General features: G+C 46.1%; 1 protein-coding gene across 1 annotated transcript in view; it reads right to left on the bottom strand.

Moving 5' to 3' along the window:
• Positions 1-10,449: 10,449 nt before the first annotated feature.
• TUBAL3 (tubulin alpha like 3) overlaps positions 10,450-20,123 on the bottom strand; it is a 16,993-nt gene continuing 7,319 nt past the window's right edge. Inside the window, exons 2-4 of the mRNA XM_040645465.1 lie at positions 19,555-19,798; positions 13,409-13,557; positions 10,450-11,833 (exon numbers count right to left, since the gene is read on the bottom strand). Of these exons, the coding sequence (XP_040501399.1) occupies positions 10,889-11,833; positions 13,409-13,557; positions 19,555-19,648 (1,188 nt within the window). The 5' untranslated portion in view covers positions 19,649-19,798 and the 3' untranslated portion in view covers positions 10,450-10,888. The remainder of the gene's footprint in view (positions 11,834-13,408; positions 13,558-19,554; positions 19,799-20,123) is intronic.

Genomic DNA, 20,123 nt, shown 5'->3' with positions numbered 1-20,123 from the left:
AAGCAGAGGCCAGCATGAGGACGGCGCACATCAAGGACAGGGACGGAGGTCGGGGTGGAGGGCGAGGGGCTGCCAATCTGGCCAGTTTGTATTTTGAGGCATGGGTCTGGTTCTCCAGGCTGCTTCACTGCTTAGACCCTCTGCTCCCTTCCTGCCTCCAACCCAGCCCCATCCTCTGCACACACGTACACGGGTGCAGTACTGTCCCACCTGCGCAGACATGAGGCCGTTCATGTCTCTCCCTAGATTCTGCGTCTCCTTCCTCCTTCCCCGTGACGAGGCAAAGGTCCTGCCGTCCTGCTCTCCACGATCTTCCTCCATGACCCATGCCTGGGAAGGGGGTGCAAAGTCCTCCTTCCTGCCCATACACCACCCCACCCACGCCTCACCATCCTGACGTCAGATCCCTTCCCTTCCCTCTCGGCCCCATTAAAAGCGATGGCTTCTGCAACCCCGGGCTGGTTTCGGTTCCTGTTCCTTCAGCCAGTGGTCTTCACATGTCTGAGCATGGAAAAGGGGAGGTGAATGCGGGAGGTAGCGGACAAGTCCATTCCTGATCTCTCCTGGGACAGAGAGGTTCTTGGAGGGCCTAGGAGTGGTAAAGAAAGGCTTGGAGAGGCCAAGCTGGCAGGACTCCATCAGGCATCGCTCAAGCTACAGCCATGTGCATGGCCTGGTCTGGCCCGGGAGGCCTAGCCTAGGGTCTGCTATAGAATGGGCACTGAACGGTTAGGTGAGGAGGGGGCTCTCAGTTATTCCCTCGTGCTGCCCCAAACTCCACCATGGCTGGGCACAGGGCCACTAGGCCCTTGATAGGTGTTCACTGGCCCCGTAGTAACCTCCCAGCCGATGCCGGGCCTGGTGGGCGAGGCGGGTGGATGAGGCAAGGCCTCTGCTCTCTTGATCAGCATGCTAGGTGAGGCTCGAAACCCAGACTTGAAAAGTAGCAAACACCACCAGAGACTGTATGAGTGATGAACTGCTAAATGATAGCAACCAGCATAAAAAATTATATGAGGGATTCAGGGATGGGAAGATTTAATACGAGTAAAAGTCCACTAAAAAGGGACATTGGCAAGAACTCTGATGGCCTCTGGCTGCAAAACCCAAGGGCCAGATTCCCAAAGAAGCACTGTGGTTCTCCTGCCTTCTTGGTGAGAAGTCATAAATCACAGGAAAGCAACTTCTGTGTGTTACCATTACTTTAGAATAAATGACATCCCCACACACCAGCAGCAACGCTACCACCGCCCCCAAGGCAAAGTCAAACAGATGCAAGACAGATTAGAAAAAGGCTTGCCTGTCATATAAAAGACCAATGAGTTATTGACCAAATGCATAGAGCTGCTAAAAATTGAGAAGAAAAGAACCACCCCTCCCCAAATAAGCAAGAACATGAATAGATCTCTCTCTCTCTCACACACACACACACACACACACTTTCAAATGATCTTTACACGTATGAGAAAATGCTAAATTTCATTCCTATGAGAACTGCACTCATAGACAATTTCTCACCTCTCAGATTGGCAAAAGTTCCTAAGTATGACAATTAACCTAGACTCCACAGACGAGGTGAATAGCCACTCTCCTCTGTTGCTGGCTGGTGGGAATATAAACTCTAGAGAGACAATTTTGGAAGTACTTATCAAATTACAAATTCATTTTTTAAAAGATTTTATTTTTAAGTAACCTCTACACCAACGTGGGGCTCGAACTCACCACCTCGAGATCGAGTTGCATGCTCCACCGACTGACCAGCCCAGGCGCCCCAATCCTAATTGGTTTAAAAGGAAGGAAACCTCCAGCCCCTCTGCCTTCTCCGCCGTAGGGAAGAACATGTACATAGAAAAGGAACAACCTCGCCGGCCGCGAGAGTCTGGGTTCCAAGTTAGTGGCAAGAGTTGGAGAGTATTTTAGGAGAATATGGCAAGCCCACAGTAATCCCCGGGTGACACGGCAGGATCCTCCTACACGAGGATTTAACACTGTGATTGAGGTTTTGTGAGTCCTCGATGCACAATCCATGTCCCCTGCCCGAGACACACTGTGGATAACTCTGCAGGGCAGACACGCACGAACAGGCTGCTTCATGGCCATGAGCCCAGTCAGTTACCGAGCGCCCAGTCTTGGGGCAGAGTCTTGGGGCAGAGTCCCGGGGCAGACGGCGTTGACCTCTCCTTGTAATCAAGGATGCCTCATATCATTAAAGGCTGCAAGAGAGCCGCTTAGGTTCTCACGGGTCTGTGTTTCTGCATTTTGCGAAGGAGATTACTGATGAACACAGCAATGCTCGAAGCTCTTAGCAAAGTCTCACTGCACAGGCTGTATCTGATTCTGTTTTAGGAACACGTCAGGGAGCCCCCCAGATCCCCTGCCCTAGAAGTGAGTGCGCCACAGGCTAGAAAGTCTAGGAGGGACCCCCAAAGACGAAGGCTGATAGAACTGAGTTCAGTTGCCATAGTGTGTAATAAATACATTTTTAAAAATTTAAAAAATAGTAGGTTCGTGACAACCATTCGAGTTTATGAGGGACTGTGCTACGTTAGCACTGAGGACCCTTCTCCAAAGTGGATTTAAATTAAAATGATAATAATTATTATAATAATGCTTTGGCTGTATTCATAGAGAGACAGGGGAATGAATGACACCAAAGGGAAGAGTGGTCTCTCCTTGTCAAGGCTCAGTAAGATTCATGGGTTCGACAAAAACACTAGCTTCAGTTCATCATGGCCAGGAAAGGAAATCACACCACGGAAAAGATAAAAAAAAAGATGTGATGAACACAAAGGCATTTGAGGTTCACAGGAAAGTTTTGGAAGTGGTTTTGGGGGTGATAATAATGAGTTCATGTCCGTGAAAATTCCAACACAATTTGTCAGATTATTTGTGTTGATTTGAGCTCCCCCGAAAAAAAAAAATCATTGAAACTCTCTTTTAAAAATAAAACAAGGGGCGCCTGGGTGGCGTAGTCGTTAAGCGTCTGCCTTCAGCTCAGGGCGTGATCCCAGCATTCTGGGATCGAGCCCCACATCAGGCTCCTCCGCTAGAAGCCTGCTTCTTCCTCTCCCACTCCCCCTGCTGTGTTCCCTCTCTCGCTGGCTGTCTCTGTCAAATAAATAAAATAAAATCTTAAAAAAAATTAAAAAATAAATAAATAAAAATAAAACAAGGCTCAAAACCCAAGTGACACTCCTCAAAGGAGGCAAACCCAGTGATGGATGGTGACCTCTAAATGTCCTACCTCGGAGGAAATCTGAAAACAAACACCAACCGCAAGCAAAGGGGGGCTTTGCGACACTGGCATGACTTTGGATCTGTAACCAAATAATCGGGGAAAGCTGAGTGACACCCAGAATTCAGTCAGATATTTACATAATTCCAAAAAATGGGAGATGTACGAGGTCACAAGAATGCAGAATTATACTAAAGAGTGGCATATATTGGGGCGCCTGGGTGCCTCACTTGGTTAAGCCTCTGCCTTCGGCTCAGGTCATGATCCGGGGGGCCTGGGATCGAGCCCCACATCTGGCTCCCTGCTCAGCGGGGAGCCTGCTTTTCCCTCTCCCTTTGCTCCTCCCCTCCTGCTCCTGCTCTCTCTCTCTCTCATTCAAATAAGTAAATAAAATCTTTTTTAAAAAGTTACATATAAAAGAGCCAAAGATATTCAAAATCTTGCCAAATGGTGTGGCTAGCTACCTTACTAAGAATTACAGATGAATTTCAATCTGACCTGAAAATTAAGTAATCACGTTAATCTAAGCATGGGCTACGGGACAATTTGTTCTTTTAAAAAAATTTTATTGAGGTATAATTGACATACACCATTACGTCATTATATTAGTTTCAAGGGTACAACATAATGATTCCGCCTTGTTCTTTAATTAGTGAAGTTCCCATCATAGACTATTCCTAGGGTTGAGCATGTTTCATTAGAACCTGTCACAGCCCGGTGGATATCACTAAGAAGCCTCCATAAGCCCACAAGGCAAAAGACAAAAAAAAAAAAAAAAAAAAAAAAATTCTTGGGAAGCAAACCCCAAACCTATGGGGAGACACAGTGTTTTCTAAAAAAAAAAAAAAAAAAAAAAAAAAAAAAAAAATTCTTGGGAAGCAAACCCCAAACCTATGGGATGACACAGTGTTTTCTTAAAGGTAAGCATGTTTCATCCCAGGAGAGAATTCTCCTCCTTCCTCCCTAAGCCATTGTTCCCCACCTGAACCTCATGTCATCAAATGATCACCCCACTGCCCATTGTTGCAACCATTCACCAACACCTGGGTCAGTGCACCTCACTTCCCCATCATCTCATCAGTCTCTCTGAAACCATTCCTGCCTTCACGATTGCAACGTGCGTATGGATACCTGTCCAACATCCTGGTCTCATTTCTACTCCCTGACTCTGTCCAACTCATTCCAGACTTTGTCATTAAATCATAAGCTGTCCGATCATCCCTCCTATCTCCCCAGCTTGTTCTTTCCAGGAAGCCAACCCCAACCATCTTCCAGTCCCGCTGAGACCAATAACCCGTCGATCCTCAAAACAGACCTTCACTCTTTGTCAGTGCAAATGCTGTGATCAATCATTATCACTGTAGCTGTGTAGACACCTGTAATTCCCTTGTTCTGCTTTTGCTTTGCCTTATTGATGAAATCCTGATGAATTCACTCTACTACTCTGTCCCAGCACTCTGAAGCTGAACATAACTTTAAACACACGCACACCCATGCACCTGCACACACCCATGTACGTGCACCATCAGCGATCTCACTTTGCAGTCCTGACAAGCCCTTCAACACAGATCAGCGGTGACATCGCACTGCCTTCCACTCCCACTCCAACTACCCGAGACATTCACTCATTTTTTTCTCTCCTCAAACCTCACATATTTCCTCCCCATGTCCCACCTTAGATGGTGACCTTGCTTTTCATCTCACTAAGAAAATCGGATGCTTCTGAAGCAAAATTTCACAAAAGCCCATCATCACATTCACCTACCCCAGGCGTCACCTTCCACACACTGTCTGTTCTTTAAGTTGGACGCACCATCCATGCACCTGGGTGAGGGACAGCCCTGTGTCATGCCCAGACTTCCCATCCCCTTTGGCACCGATCCACCAACTCTCCCTCCTTCCTCCCACGTCATCAGCATTACCCCACCCGCTGCACCACTCACATGGGCACACAAACCCACTTTACTTCTCCTGTATCAAAAACAAGCCCCCAAATCCTTGCCTGCCGCCCCTTCCAGATCATAGCCCATCACTCTGCTCCTCTTACGGCAATCCACTGTGGGCAGTTCTCTCTTGGGACTGTTTCTCATTCCCCGTTAAACCCACACATCTCAGGCTTCCATCCCTACCATTCCGCTAAAACTACCTGTTACAGTCAGCGAAGACCTCCACGTTGTTAAATTCAGTGGTCAAGGGGCAGCCTTCCTCCTTCTTGACCTGTAAGCATCATTTGATGCAGTGGACCACTACCTCCCTCCTATCTTCATACAGCTTTTCCAGCCTGACTTTGAGGACACCATACTCTGTTTCCCTTCTTCCCCACGGGCCACTCCTCTAGATCCCCTCCGCTCGTGTCTTTTGCCAGGTATGCTCTTCCTGCAGGTAATCTGCATTCTCCCTATGTCACTTCCTCCACGTCTTCATCAATTACCTCTTCCTCGCTGACCACCCCCTTCTCCCCCTTACCATGGTCTAGTTTTCCCAATGGTACCTATCGCCTTCTAACACCCAATATAATTTAATTGCTGTGTTTATTGACTTTCATCCCCCCCCCCTTTGCTATCATATAAACCCCATGATGGCTGGGATTATTTTTGTTTTGTTCAACATTGTATCCCCAGTGTTCAGAAGAGTGAGTAGCACAGGATAGGCGGCCAGTAAATAACTAGGGAATAAGTCAACTTCATAATGTAGCAAAGTTCTTGCGACAAAGAATCTGTGCCTATTTAGTATTTAAAGTACAGCTTTTGTGATAGTTAAGAGTATGGGGCCTAATAGAAACATTCGGGCTCACAATTCCAATTTTAAAATATGTGAACTGAGTGAATAATTTGCATTTGTGATCTTAAATAAAAATCTTACTAGCTTATAAACAGTTTGGAACACTTGAGCGTACTTAAGCAACATGTTTATAGTTTCACTTTTTAGATTTTAAAAGAAGTACTTAAGAGTACTTGTGAAAGTCTGTCGGATGAAGCCCTTAAAAGAAAACAGAATATATTAAATTTATAAATGCAATCTAAAGTATTTAAGAGTAATTATCTAAGATTGCAAAGGAGAAAAATTCACGTGTATTCCCTTTAAAAGTGATTATTTAAATTTGCTAAACTTAGAAAACATATGATTCTCAGGCTGGCCTTAAAAGTTTAAGAAATATTTAGGTTTTGTTTTGTGTTTCAGAGAGGGAGAGGAATCTAAAGCAAGCTCCATGCCCAGCACAGAGCCCAGTGCAGGGCTGGGATCATGACCTGAGCCAAAATCAAGAGTCAGACATTTACCCGACTGAGCCACCCAAGTGCCCCAAAACAATTAAGTTTTGAATCTCAATGTTAGTAGATTATTAATTAAAAAAAAAAAAAGAGAACCTCTGAATGGTCTTTTCTGTGTGAATACACCCACACGCAGACGCACACACAAATGTCCTTCAGAATAGCAAAACAATTTTATGAACAGAGGGGTTATTTAGGCATTCACTAGCGCCCTCTGGTGTCTGAAGAGAGAAACTACACGTGCGTTTAAAACAACTTGGTAAAAGTCTAATACAAGTTCAAAGTTCTATGTAGGGTATGCACATGAAAAAATATATATATATAATTTATTAATGAGTATTTACTACAATATTTTCAATGTATTGAGAGATTTCATAGTGTATCCTAACTGCCTCTAATCCTGGGGTGGGAGTAAATGGATGTTCAAGCAGCTCTACAGGACAGGTGAACTGGCTTTGATGGGAAGACGGGGAAGGGAATGGATCCTGGAATCATCACTGAAGTAGAATTGCTAGGACTCGGGCTCTGTAGAAAGCAAGAAGGCAGTCGAAAATGACGGTGTTGTTCAGAATCTGGGAAGATGACATAAATCGACAAGACAGAACACGAAGGGAAGAGCAGACTTCTTTTGAGGAAAACGGTAAGGTTTTCTTGGAAGAAGTTACATTTAAGTGCAGGCAATACGTCTGAGAAGATAGCAGGCAGGTGCAAGTTTCGGTATAGAACTCGAGAGAGAAGGGAAACTAAGCATCTTCTCTGTCACTCACATGGAGCGAATGTGGTTGTGGACAAGGTAACCGAGAGCCAGAGAAAGGCACCAAGAGCATCTCCATCAGGGGCAGACGAGGCTCAAGAGGAGCCTGCAAAATGGTCCGTCATGGGGATGGAGCTCTGGAAGGCCACATCCCAGGGCAGTGATGTTAGTACATAAGAGCATCTACCAGGAAACCATTAAGGTGGAAGGGCCAGTGTGGGTCCGCTAGTAAGGAAGTTGCACTGCAGTTTGGTAAATCTCTCATTACAACACTCAACGTTACGCCTTCAGCCAAGGCTTTAGTGGCTATTACCCTCAGATATCTACCAGGTGTAGTGGGAGAACAACTAGGTTCCCTGGAGCCACAGGAAAAGTTTCAAGAAAAAGGAATAACCAAACACTTAGGGTAAAGAAATCTGAAGGCTGAGAAAAATCTTTGTTTTGGGAAATGAGGTACAACCAGTGATCTTCAGGATAACGGCTTCAGAGCACGGTGGGGAAAACATATTACAGACGAGGAGCGAGCACAAGACGAGGTGCAGGCATCAGGTGTATATCCTTTGAGCAGTTTGACAGAGTGGGGAGATGAGAGCATATGTTATGGGGGTTGCAGAATCTAGAAAAAGGGGTTCATTTTTTGAACGAGGAGACTTGGACTTGCAAGTAAGGAGAAGAACAACTGCAGCAAAATCAATGGCAAAGGAGAGATTATACAAAGGAGATTGAAGGAGTGAAGTCCTCCAGAAGGTCAGAGTCAAGAGGGAAGGTGCAGAAATTATAAACGGCCTTGGAATGGACAGCGCTACTCCTCTGGGATGGAAGAAGACATGTGTAGATTCAAAATAAGTTTGAGGGGAAGACTGAAGAGGAACACAAGACGTTAAAATCAGATGGATGTGATTTCAGTAAAGTAGGAAATAAGGTCCTCTCCTGGCGCTTTTCGATTTAACAATCGTGTGAGTACCTACTCTGTAGCTGGCACTGTAGATACACAGGTGAACAAGAGACTCCCTGCCTCGAGGTCGTATTTCATGATCTCAGGTGACCTCACTCTTTGAGGAAGAAGAGGCAAATATCAACCCCAGATCCACATCAACAGAATACCTAAGGGAGGTATTTTGCCAGAAGGAAAATGACCCCACATGGAAGTCTGAATGAAGAGCGCCAGAGGATAACCAGGAAGGTAAATCGAAGCAAACACCCCGTTTCAAACAACAGCAGTGACAGTCAATGCCTTGTAAGGTTTAGAATAAATGCTGGGAAATATAAGGTCACAATACGCAAAAGGCAAGAGGATAGTAAACAAGTTCTACAGGTGTTTTCATCGTCCAGAAGTAGTGAAAACAGGAATACACAGTAGATGCTACCGAGTCAGGTTTGAATGTTGTCGCGTCTATGGTATCCACTGCAGGCAAAACCATTTAATGAATGTTTAATAAATTAAGAGAGGAAACACTAATAACACAGAAAAATACTTGGTAAATCTAATATCACATAGGTTGTAGAGGCTTGAAGACTACTCCTTAGGAGACCTAATCCTAAAACTCACAAGTATGTGAAATGTCCATTCTATTTAGGTCATCAGATATCTTTATTTATTACCGAATAAGACAGAGGATTTTATTTTATTTTATTTTATTTATTTTATTTTTAAAGATTTTATTTATGTGACAGACAGCCAGCGAGAGAGGGAACACAGCAGGGGGAGTGGGAGAGGAAGAAGCAGGCTCACAGCGGAGGAGTCCGATGTGGGACTCGATCCCGGTACGCCGGGATCACGCCCTGAGCCGAAGGCAGACGCTTAACCGCTGTGCCACCCAGGCGTCCCAAGACAGATGATTTTAAAATGCAAGCATAAGACACATAGGTTAGTTGAAAAAGAGAACCCCATAAATTTGGATATAGGCTCCTTCAAGCATTGAAGGTTTTCTTTCATGCTCACAGAGCCACAAAGTCCACTGTTGGTCTATGTTGGATTCGGGGAAAATGACAGAGGGCACCAAATCACTCCTTTCTGTGTAGAAAAAAAAATTATTTATTTATTTATTTGTTTGTTTGTTTGTTTGTTTATTTATTTATTTTTACTTTCCTCCAAATATTTGATCACAGCAGGTCAGAGACATAGGAATGAGAATCATTCCTTTCCTTATTATTATCCTGGACGTCTTGGCACATCTCAGGTTTAACAGGCCTCAGGTTCCAAAGGGAACTCTGGTATGAAGTTGTTTTAGTGTCAACATAGATTGAGCCCTTGGCAGAGGACCTTGGATGTAGAGAGCAACGGGGATCCAGCCAAACGCTTTGAGACTTGAGGACTGAGCAACTCACTGATGGGTGGCCTGGAAAACCACCTCTTGACAGGCATGTCTTGAAGTGTCTAGACATCATTTCCACCGAAGTGTGCTCATTGGCCTCCATGGTGCCAACGTATGAGTGGAACACAGGCAAAATGGTACATCGTGTGAATGGAGCTCTGGAAGGCCAGGGCAGTGATATTAGTAATAAGAGCATCTACTGGGAAACCATTAAAGGTGGAGGGCCCAGTCTGCGTCCACGCAATAAGAAGGTGGTTGTACTGCAGTTTGGTAAATCTCTCAATACGACCCTCAACTTTACGCCTTCAGCCAAGGCTTTAGTGGCTATCATCCTCAGATATCTACCTGAACCAAAAGCCTTGACCACGTTGGGGCCAAGAGAGTACAGATGGCGGACTAAGGCTGCCAGGTAAACACCACAGCTGAATGAGGCCCCTGGAAACTATCTACCATCAGCTCAAGAGCAACACCTACACCCAAGTGAGCACCTTTGTACTGCCTAGTTCACCTGAATTCCAGTGATTAGTCACACTAAACACCACGGATAATAAAAATGGGGCTGATGGTTTTAATGCATTTGTAACTTTTTTTTTCCATTTTAAGTTACAACTTGTTTGAAAGTGGGATAATGTAATACCAAAAATGAATTCCATTAATTTTTTTTTTTTAAACCTCTCCACTGGTTCTGATGCAGGGCTCTGCCGGCCACACTTCGAGAACATCTCTTCAACGATGGGGGGCTAACTTTTCACCTTCTGACCCACAGGAACACAGATGCAGATTTTTGAAAGACCCAAGAATAGTCTTGCTATTTGTTTGTATAAAAAGCAAACTAAGACCTTAAGGCCCACCTTTGGAAGAAAGAAAAAATGATACTGAAAAGATTCATTATTTAATCAATGTACAAAATATAGATATGGGGGAAACAACATTAGTAATTAACATGTGCTGTTTAACACCACAAGAAAAGGGAAAGCAAAAGCACTGACTTTAGGGTTTCATCATCTTTTTTTGAAAAAGCAAAGAATAAAGCTAGGTTTCCATTCTAAGAAAAAGAAAGAAAGGAAGAAAAGAAACATGGACATGATCCAGATGCTCAAAGGACCCCAAACCTGAAGGGTTCACAGGTAGCCGTGTTGAACCAACAGACAAGGAACTATGAGCTCACTGTTGATACTGACCCATTTGATTTAGTGCAGAGCTTAGGGTCTTGCTTGATTTGGTTTCCAGTTTCTTCTAATCAGGGGAACTCTACCTACCAAGAGTACATAATGACACTTTGACTTAACACTCATTCTCCCCGGCTACGTTTCCATCAGAAACTTTGCCCCATTTCTTCGTAATCCTTCTCCAGAGCGGCCAAGTCTTCCCGGGCCTCTGAGAACTCGTCTTCCTCCATGCCTTCCCTGATGTACCAGTGCAGAAACGCCCTCTTGGCGTACATGAGGTCGAACTTGTGGTCCAGGCGGGCCCAGGCCTCCACGATGGCCGTGGTGTTGCTCAGCATGCACACGGCCCGCTGGACCTTGGCCAGGTCCCCTCCTGGCATCACCGTGGGTGGCTGGTTGTTGATGCCCACCTTGAAGCCAGTCGGACACCAGTCCACAAACTGCACAGAGTTCCTTGACTTCATGGCTGCGATGGCTGCATTCACATCTTTGGGGACCACGTCCCCTCTGTAGAGTAGGCAGCAGGCCATGTACTTCCCCAGCCGAGGGTCGCACTTGACCAGCTGATTGGAGAAGTCAAAGCAAGCGGCGGTGATGTCGGACACAGAGAGCTCCTCGCGGTAGGCGTTGTCCGCGGAGATGATGGGGGCGAAGGTTGTCATGGGGAAATGTATTCTTGGATAAGGTACTAGGTTGGTCTGGAATTCAATGAGGTCCACATTCAAGGGCCCTTCAAACCGGAGGGAAGCAGTAATGCAAGAGACCGCCTGACCTATCAGCCTATTAATGCTGGCGTAAGAGGGGCGCTCGACACCAAGTTTATGGTGGCAGATGTCATAGATGGCCTCGTTGTCCACCATGAAGGTGCAGTCCGCATGCTCCAGGGTGGAGTGCGTGGTGAGGACGGAGTTGTAAGGCTCCACTACAGCAGTGGAGATCCTGGGGGCTGGATAGACAGAGAACTCCAGTTTCGTCTTCCGGCTGTATTCTACCGAGAGCCGCTCCATTAAGAGAGACGTCAATCCCGATCCGGTGCCTCCTCCAAAGCTTCGGAAGATCAAAAATCCCTGGAGTCCACTGCACTGCTCTGCCTGGGGAAGCAAAGGAGGGTGAGACCTGGGCCACGGGAACCCACAAGCAGTGGTAGTGGGGAGATGGGAAGCTCCCCCGAACAAAGAAAACTTTCAGAAGGACGGGTGTCCCATTGTTAACGCTCCAGTACCACACGTGAGTGCTTACCTCTGGAGTAAGGGAAGCGCTTTAGAATTTCACTAAGCAAAGCATAAATATTCACCTGTCTTTAGCTGCCCTCCACGAACGTATCTGCATGTGACCTAAAGCAAGGTCTTTCTCAGTAACAAACAAGATGGCAAAATATTGAAGCAACCTACTCCCTCCGCCCCTCCAGGAGATGGAGTGCCTACCACTTCCACATCCAATCTACTACACTGGCGTAAAAGGCATTGTATCGCTTAAGGATTATGCCAGACACCAAAATATGTACTCGACAAAGGATTTTCCAGACGCACGTCCTTAGAGAAGAGTTCACCGTCAGTAACTAGAGTAACTAATCTCCATGTAGGATGTGTCTCCTGTTAACGTCACGAATAACGGATGCTACTGGAAAAGGACAAGCGTCGGGATGCTTTGGAAGTCTGTGCTAGCAAGATGAGCCATGATGAGTGGGCAGATGCAAGAATAGAGGGGGGGCTAGTCATTAAAAAGAGGGACATCCTGCCATCTGGGACGGCATGGATGGACCTTGAGGGCTTTATGCCAAGTGACGTAAGCCAGGCACAGAAAAACAAATACCGTATCATCCCATTCATACACGTGGAATCAAAAAATGTCAAATTCATAGAAACGGAAAGTAGCACAGTATACGGTAGGGGCTGTGGGTGGGGAAACGGGGAGATGTTGGTCAAAGGACACAAACTTCCAGGTAGAAGAGGAGTCAGTTGTGGGAGCTAATGGACAGCATGGTGACCATGGTTAACAATACTGTGCTGGGGGGCGCCTGGGTGGCGCAGTCGTTGAACGTCTGCCTTCGGCTCAGGGCGTGATCCCGGCGTTCTGGGATCGAGCCCCCCATCAGGCTCCTCCGCTGGGAGCCTGCTTCTTCCTGTCCCACTCCCCCTGCTTGTGTTCCCTCTCTCACTGGCTCTCTCTCTCTCTCTGTCAAATAAATAAATAAATAATCTTTAAAAAACAAACAAACAAAAAAAATACTGTGCTGTATGCTTGAAAGTTGCTAAGAGAGTGGGTGTTAAATGTTGTCACCACACACACACACACACACACACACACACAAGTACTACGGCAATCGCTGTGCAATATATGTGTATCAAATCATCATGCTGTACGCCTTAAATTGACACCCTGCTATGTGTCAGTTATGTCTCAATAAAGCAGTTGAAAAAAAATATTTCCGCATAAATCTAAACTAAAAAAGAGTAGGTGGGGCTGCAGTAAGTGTAAAGGTTTCCTTCACCCTTCCTGCTTTACACAGCATCATCAAAGCCAACATCTAGGTGCGGCCCAGCTTGGAGCCTCTGTGGGAGAGGCTGGTGGCGGTGACCCGGGTGGTAGGAAGCGCGGGTGCCGTTTGGAAGGCAGATCCCAGGCACTCAGGTACGGCCCCCGGCTAGGGAGAAAGGGCGACTTGCCAGCTTTCGGATCCTCTCCAGCACAAGGTCGATGATCTCGGACCCCACTGAGTAGCGACCGCGGGCATAGTTGTTTGCGGCGTCTTCCTTCCCGCTGACGAGCTGCTCTGGGTGGAAGAGAGAGCGGTGCCGGCCGGCTCGAATTCCATCTGCAGAGGGGACATGGGTCAGCGCACTCCACTCCCTTCGACTGCTAAGCCTTTGCCAGTGGCTGCACAGCCCAGCACCTGACCCTCCTTTCCCCAGTGTTGCACTAAAGAAGGGGCTTCCAACTGCTGAGCTGGCCTTCCTTCGTCTAGGAACAGTGTCATCACTTCAGACAAGTTGAAAGCACATTTTCCCAACGTAGACCCTTTGCTAGTTTCTTACAGCTGCTGTGACAATTACAACAAACTCGGTGGCTGAAAACAAGATATATGTTTTCTCTCACAGTTCAGGATGCCAGAAGTCCAAAGTCAAGGTGTTGGCAGGGCTGGTTCCTGCCAGAGGTCTCAGGGCTGGTTCCTCGGCTTGGCGCGGCACCACTCGTGCCTGCCTCCATCACGCATGCCCGCTCCCCCTGACCGGGTCCCCTCTTCCTCTCATAAGGACACAGACCCCTGGAGTTAGGGCCGACCCCAATCCATAGGACATCAAGTCAGTACATCGGCAAAGAACTTATTTCCAAGTAAAGGCATAATCTGAGGTTCTAGGTGGACACAGAGACACTCTTCAAACCATCACACACCCTGTGACACTCTGGCATTCTAAGACCAGTATTTCTATCTACAAATAGCCAGCTGAGTGCCGGAAAAGCAGAGAAAAGTGGACCGATCTAAATTATTACTAGTCTACTTTAACAGAGGCTTTAACAAAGAAGGTGTAACAAGCTCAAATGCCCACCCAACTCGAGTGCAGTTGATATAAACTCATGAAGCAAGGAAATTGGGGTTAAGATGCTGGCAGTCCTCAATACAGCCAAGGGCAACTCCTGCCTGGTTTTCCTCCTTTTAAAAACCTGCTCGGCATGAGAAAATACCCAAACACTCATGTCTCGGGCCCACGTCCTGCTCCCCAGGCCTAGAACTACCCAGATAGCACAATTCCTACAGAATTACGCAAGGGCCAAGCAGGCTCTGGGAACGGTGCCCTGGTTACAGAGGGACACTATGCTGTACAGTATTCAAGAGAAGCAATCTGTTTCCCAGGTTCATGGTTTCCTTCATCACTCAGCTATCCACCAGTTCCTTAGCACCCCTAAATCTCAACAACCTCACCTCGCATATAAGGATGATAACAAGACACCCCCCCCCTCCAGAGCTCCTAGGACGATTACATGAGATCATAGGGCACAATGCATGGCCCATATGACAACGATTATCAATAATAATGACACAATTGGCTTCATGACATGTACTTATGTTAATCCCGCATCAGCCTCATCACCAGATACATATAGATAACCCTAGAAGCTCGCTGCCCGAGAGGAAACACACTCCATTTCTAAGAACGAGACAGCTCTCTCAATTCACCTTGCTCTTCTGTCCATGACCATGAATTTCTAACCATAATTTTGTACACCCCCAAACGCTGAAATTTACTAAAATCGATTTGAAGGACTGTTAACTAACATACCCACACCAAAAAAGTAAACAAAAAGACAAACCAAAAAACCCACCAAAGCGAAGAGTTTTTAGAGACGTATTTATAAACAAGACATCAGTGGGCATATGACTCTGGGCAGACTATCCTGCAGCTATAAGGCTGAGTTCAGGCTAAAAGGTGAATTTCTGGAATTTTGGAAGCCTGCTTCTTCATGGTAATGTCCAATGGAGATCTTGAAGGTCGTTCTGTAAATTCTTCAGTAAAAACCACTTTCTTGGAGATCAGTGATTATAGCACTGCCATTTTTATGAGTACACCCAAACTGTCCACTCTCACTTCCTGGCACTTTCCCCACTTGGCTCAGAGACATGAGCATCTGGCCCAGTGCCCTTAACCAGCACCCTCAGGGAGTTCAGTGGTTTTTAAACTTGATTAGTTGACAGTTCCTTGCTTCCTTACTTCCAATGCTATTCAGCTCCATTCCACTTGAAATCACTCACAACTGTCCTCCCACCAAAATCTTAAAGTTGTAAAATCCTTTCACCAACCACACTTCCTCACTTCCCCCAGCTTGCCCATGACCCAGCTCGACAGTCTTTCCAGCTTCCTGTCCCCATCACTCTCCTACTCACACCCTGTTCCTGTTCAAGGTGGGTGCTCCTCCACACCTCTGGGAAGCTGCCAATGCTGCTCCCTTGGCCAAAGATGGCTGATGGCTCCCCGGCTACTCATCCCTTCCTCTGGGATACCGCTGCACCTCACAGACATTTCTATTGTTATTAGGTTGCATCGGAGGATACTGACATTTTTTAGGTAAAAAATAACTGACCATGGGGAATTTTATATGGCTCAACTGAACACATGTGTTAGTGTTGCTACGACCATTTACATTTTCTTCTCCACTAGCTTATGCTGCTTTTTCGTTAAAAGAGAATGGCTTTTTGTCAGTTGACAAACCGGGGGTCAAACCCAGTTCTGCCCTCTACAGCTCAATGACCTAAGGCCACTTCCATGACCTGCCCAAGCCTCAGCTTCTTCATCTGTTAACGCAGGACAGCAATAAGGTTTCCTGACAGAATTGCTGAAAGGATTATAGGAGAATACCCATGTGGTTCCTTGCTAATGAACAGTAGCTGCTGAGGACTGAATGTGCGTGTGTCCCCACGATCCATACATTGAAGCCCTCCCCGCAGTGTGATAGTGTTAGGAGGTAGGGCCTTTGGGAGGTGACTGGGCCACGAGGGTGGGACCCTCATGAATGGGGTTAGTGCCCTTGCAAGTGACCAGATGTGAGGACCCGGGGAGAAGGCAGCTGTCTGCAAATCGGGGAGAAAGCGCTTACCAGACACCAACCACGCTGTCCCCCCTGGTCTTGGACTTCCCACCTCCAGACAGTGAGAAATAAATTTCTGTGGTTTAAGCCCCCAGTCTACAATATTTTGTTAAAATGGACTGAACTCACGAGGACAGTGAGAGGGAAGGGATAGAAGGGATGGACGTTCATTCATCTCTATGCTCCTCTCTGGAATGAATGAATGTTCAATGAATTCATTGAATGATGTTGAATTCTTTCTCACCACGACCTGGAGCTCCCAGCATTTTCTTCTTCCACCCCTCCTCCTTCACGTTGGCTTCACTGGTCTGCTCACACAGCCTGGCCCTGTGATCAGAGCCATGCGCTTGCCACCAGCCTCATGTCCCCGCTCAACCTGCTCTGCACGTAATGGGCACCACCCACCCCAGTTGTGCTCTCGGCCCCTTCAGGCCCCACTCGGCACACCCTTCATGCTTCCCTTGACCCACTGTGCTCTTCTCCAAATGTGTATTAAACCTCTTCTCCTTTCTCCGAGTTCTCACACAGCATCACCCCATTATTCCAATCACGGAACTCCTCGATGAACACCTTCCTCCTTGCCACAAAATGCTCAGTCTCTACCTCAGAGAAGGAAATGCACGACCCACCCTCTCAGTGCTACGGGTCCCCTCACTCCTCTGAATCCTCCCCCCTCTTTTCCTCCTCCTTTGTTCTGCCTACAAATATCTTCAGTAGAATTCTACTCCACAAACACAACTAAAACTCACCTTTCCTTCATTCTAAAACCATTCGGGCTGGCTTTGGACAAGATCAGCTACTTTCACAGTCTTTTAGTATCATCTCCATAGGATAACTTCTCACTGAACACCTCTGGTTCCCCATCTTCTACGAGGACCAACCTGCGGACGCTTCAAATTCCTCATGCCCAAATGGAACATATCTACTCCCACAAACCTAGGTCCCGCTCTGGAATTCCAATCTCATTTTTCAATCCCATTATTGAAATGGTGAAGTCTGGGTGGCACCTCTGAATTCTCTCCAGAACATTCATGTAATCCGTTGCTCCATTTTACATGGACGTCTCTCAAATCTGTGTTCTCTTCTCCATTCTCGGTCCACACATCACAAAAACCTTGTAATTTTCTCCTATCCGCTCTCTTTCTAGATCAGTACGTGGCACATAGCAGGTGCTAAAGAAACACTGAATATGTTCATGAATAAATCTCTGTGATTAACGTTACTGGATTACAGTTCTCCATCTGTCTTTTCCCTGCTCTAAAATCTTTACTGGCCCCCTATTTCCTACCAGGTTCACACCACAGATATTATTCAAGGAAACTCCACGGTCAGCCTCCACTCCAGTTTATGTCTTCTGTGACTCGGCTATGTCAACATCCTCCCCCTTTTCAAGCTGAAACAATATTCACAGGTGTCTGAACATGTCTTTGCTCATATTTTCCATCCTCTCTCACCTGTGAACTGTTAAAACCCGCTTACCCAGTCTTCAAGACTCAAATGAATATCACTTTGTCCATAAAGTCTTTTCCGATCTTTTCCAGGGAGGTAAGGTTCATGTCCTCACTTCCTTCAGATCCCTACATGTCACCCTCTCTGCAAGGCCTTCCTCGGCACTCCTTTAGAAAAAACACCTCCCACCACCCACAACATTCCCTATCCCCGTGGCCCTGCTTTGTCCTTGTCCATGCCACTGATCACCATCAGGCACACAGTATAGTTTTTATAGGTCTGCACCCCACTAGAATGTAGGCTCCACGAAGACTGAGGGTATATACACCTCCAATGTCAAGAACAGTGCCTTGCACGCATGAGGGTCTCTAATTTGCTGAGCAGAACAAGGAAAACTAGTGCCTTCTCCTAAAACCTGGAGCTTATGCCTCTTTGTTTGGGCCAGCTCCAGATCCACAAAACTCCCCTCTCTCTATTCCCTGTATTCTAGAGGATTGGGGAGTTTCCTATGGTCTCTTCCTGCCATGTATCTCTGCCCTGACTTGCATATTAGCTTCTGATTCCAGGTCCTAAGACTCCTATTTGCCTAGCATCTTCGGATTGGCGCAAGTTAAAATATCTGCTATAGCATTCATAATACTGAGATGTGGCCTCTCATGCTGTTTCTTTAGCTACACTCACCAAAGTCCTCTGGGGACGTATTCCACCCTGTCCAGGTTTCTGGGATACCAGAATTCAGTTAACACTCACAGTTACAAACCCCCATTTGTCTGAAAAAAAATTTTAGATATTCTCTTCGGACACTTAGAACTCAAGTCAGAAGACAATGTAGCTGCCTCTTACCCTCCATACAAATCTCACCTATTCCTGAAGCCACCAACATTTCCTTATTTTTAATCCTTTCACATCCAGCAAACATGGAAACTGCATATAGGGGTCCTGGTCTAGGCAGTTCTTACCCTCCCCTCGTACTAACGCTTTCCATCTTTTCCTTCCCATGGACATCGATCTACTTTCACCATCAGTGACTTGATCCGACCTGGTTTCGATAAGGAAATGAACTCCAATCCAATGTGTAAGGATTGCGTTTTCCAAAGATGGCCACAAGAATGTTTTCCATCACTCATGTGCTTCTAGAATCTCGCTCTTTCCACATCAAGAGGTGAAGTCTCTGTTCCCTCCCTGGGTGGATCTCTGTAATGGTCTTAAGCCATCAGACAATGACAGTGAAACACTGGGACTTCCGAGGCTAGATTATAAAAATGCCATGGACTTCTGCCTGTGCTCATGCGATGCTTGCTCTTGGAACCGAGCCGCCATGCCATATTTCTGGACAAGACACTACAAAATCTGCCATTAATAATCATAAAATTGTACTGATTCCCCATAATTGGAGGATTCGTTTGGCTCCTTGCCTGTTTGGAATCATGTTCAGGTAATGCCAAATTTCAGATTCTTTGTTGGAAACTTCTAGCAACTGGCTTTCAAATCCAAGAAAAGATTTAATCTTCTGTGACAACAGATGTGTGTGGAGAAACTAACAAGGTTTGAGTTTGTTTCATCACACAGAAAAAGAAGGCTAAGCAAGTACTCCCTCTGGGTATGTTTTCATGCCAATCACCTTAAGTGGTCATGAAGCTAACTTCTAGATTTATAAAATGTCCCCATGATCCTATCCAGATAGATTCATATAATCTGATGATCCCATCCACTGGTACTGGATTTGTTTGCTTTGAGCGCGGACCTGGTTAAGTACAGTTGAATGCAAGCCTTACGTTACCTATAACGGCGGGTTCCAGATCCATGAAGAGTGCTCTGGGCACATGCTTCCCAGCTCTCGTCTCACAAAAGAAGGTATTGAAAGATGAATCCATATGCTCCAAGTTTGCACTTTCCAGCTGATCCTTTCCACTGTTGAGAACAACTCCATCTGGCTGGATTCCATGTTCCAGGCAATAGAGTTCCCAGCAAGCATCCCCAATCTGGATACCAGCTTGGCCAATGTGGATGGAAAGGCACTCCCTCTGAAATAAGCCATGGGAAGTTAGAACTAATAGCCTTTGTAGATACATGAGCTTGGTCACTCAGTAATGCCGCTCACAATCGATAGAGACCAAGCTCGCAAAAGCCAACAAGAGAAAGGCTAATTAGAAGTGTCTCATGGAAACCAAAAACCAGGGCACAGGTACCATTTAAGAACAACTGAACCAAGGACTCCCATTTTACTGAAAGAGTTCTTTCAACAACGTAAGTTAAGGACTTACTGTGTAACGGGCTAAGCGTGAGTTAAGGATATCTCTACATTATATACATATAAATATAAATATAAATATAAATATAAACATATAT

Source organism: Ursus maritimus, unplaced genomic scaffold (assembly GCF_017311325.1).
Source record: "Ursus maritimus isolate PB19 unplaced genomic scaffold, ASM1731132v1 scaffold_31, whole genome shotgun sequence".
In the NCBI taxonomy this organism is placed as follows: Eukaryota; Metazoa; Chordata; class Mammalia; order Carnivora; family Ursidae; genus Ursus; species Ursus maritimus.
The sequence above is the reverse complement of the archived record's forward strand: the minus strand, read 5'-3'. Positions and strand labels throughout refer to the sequence as shown.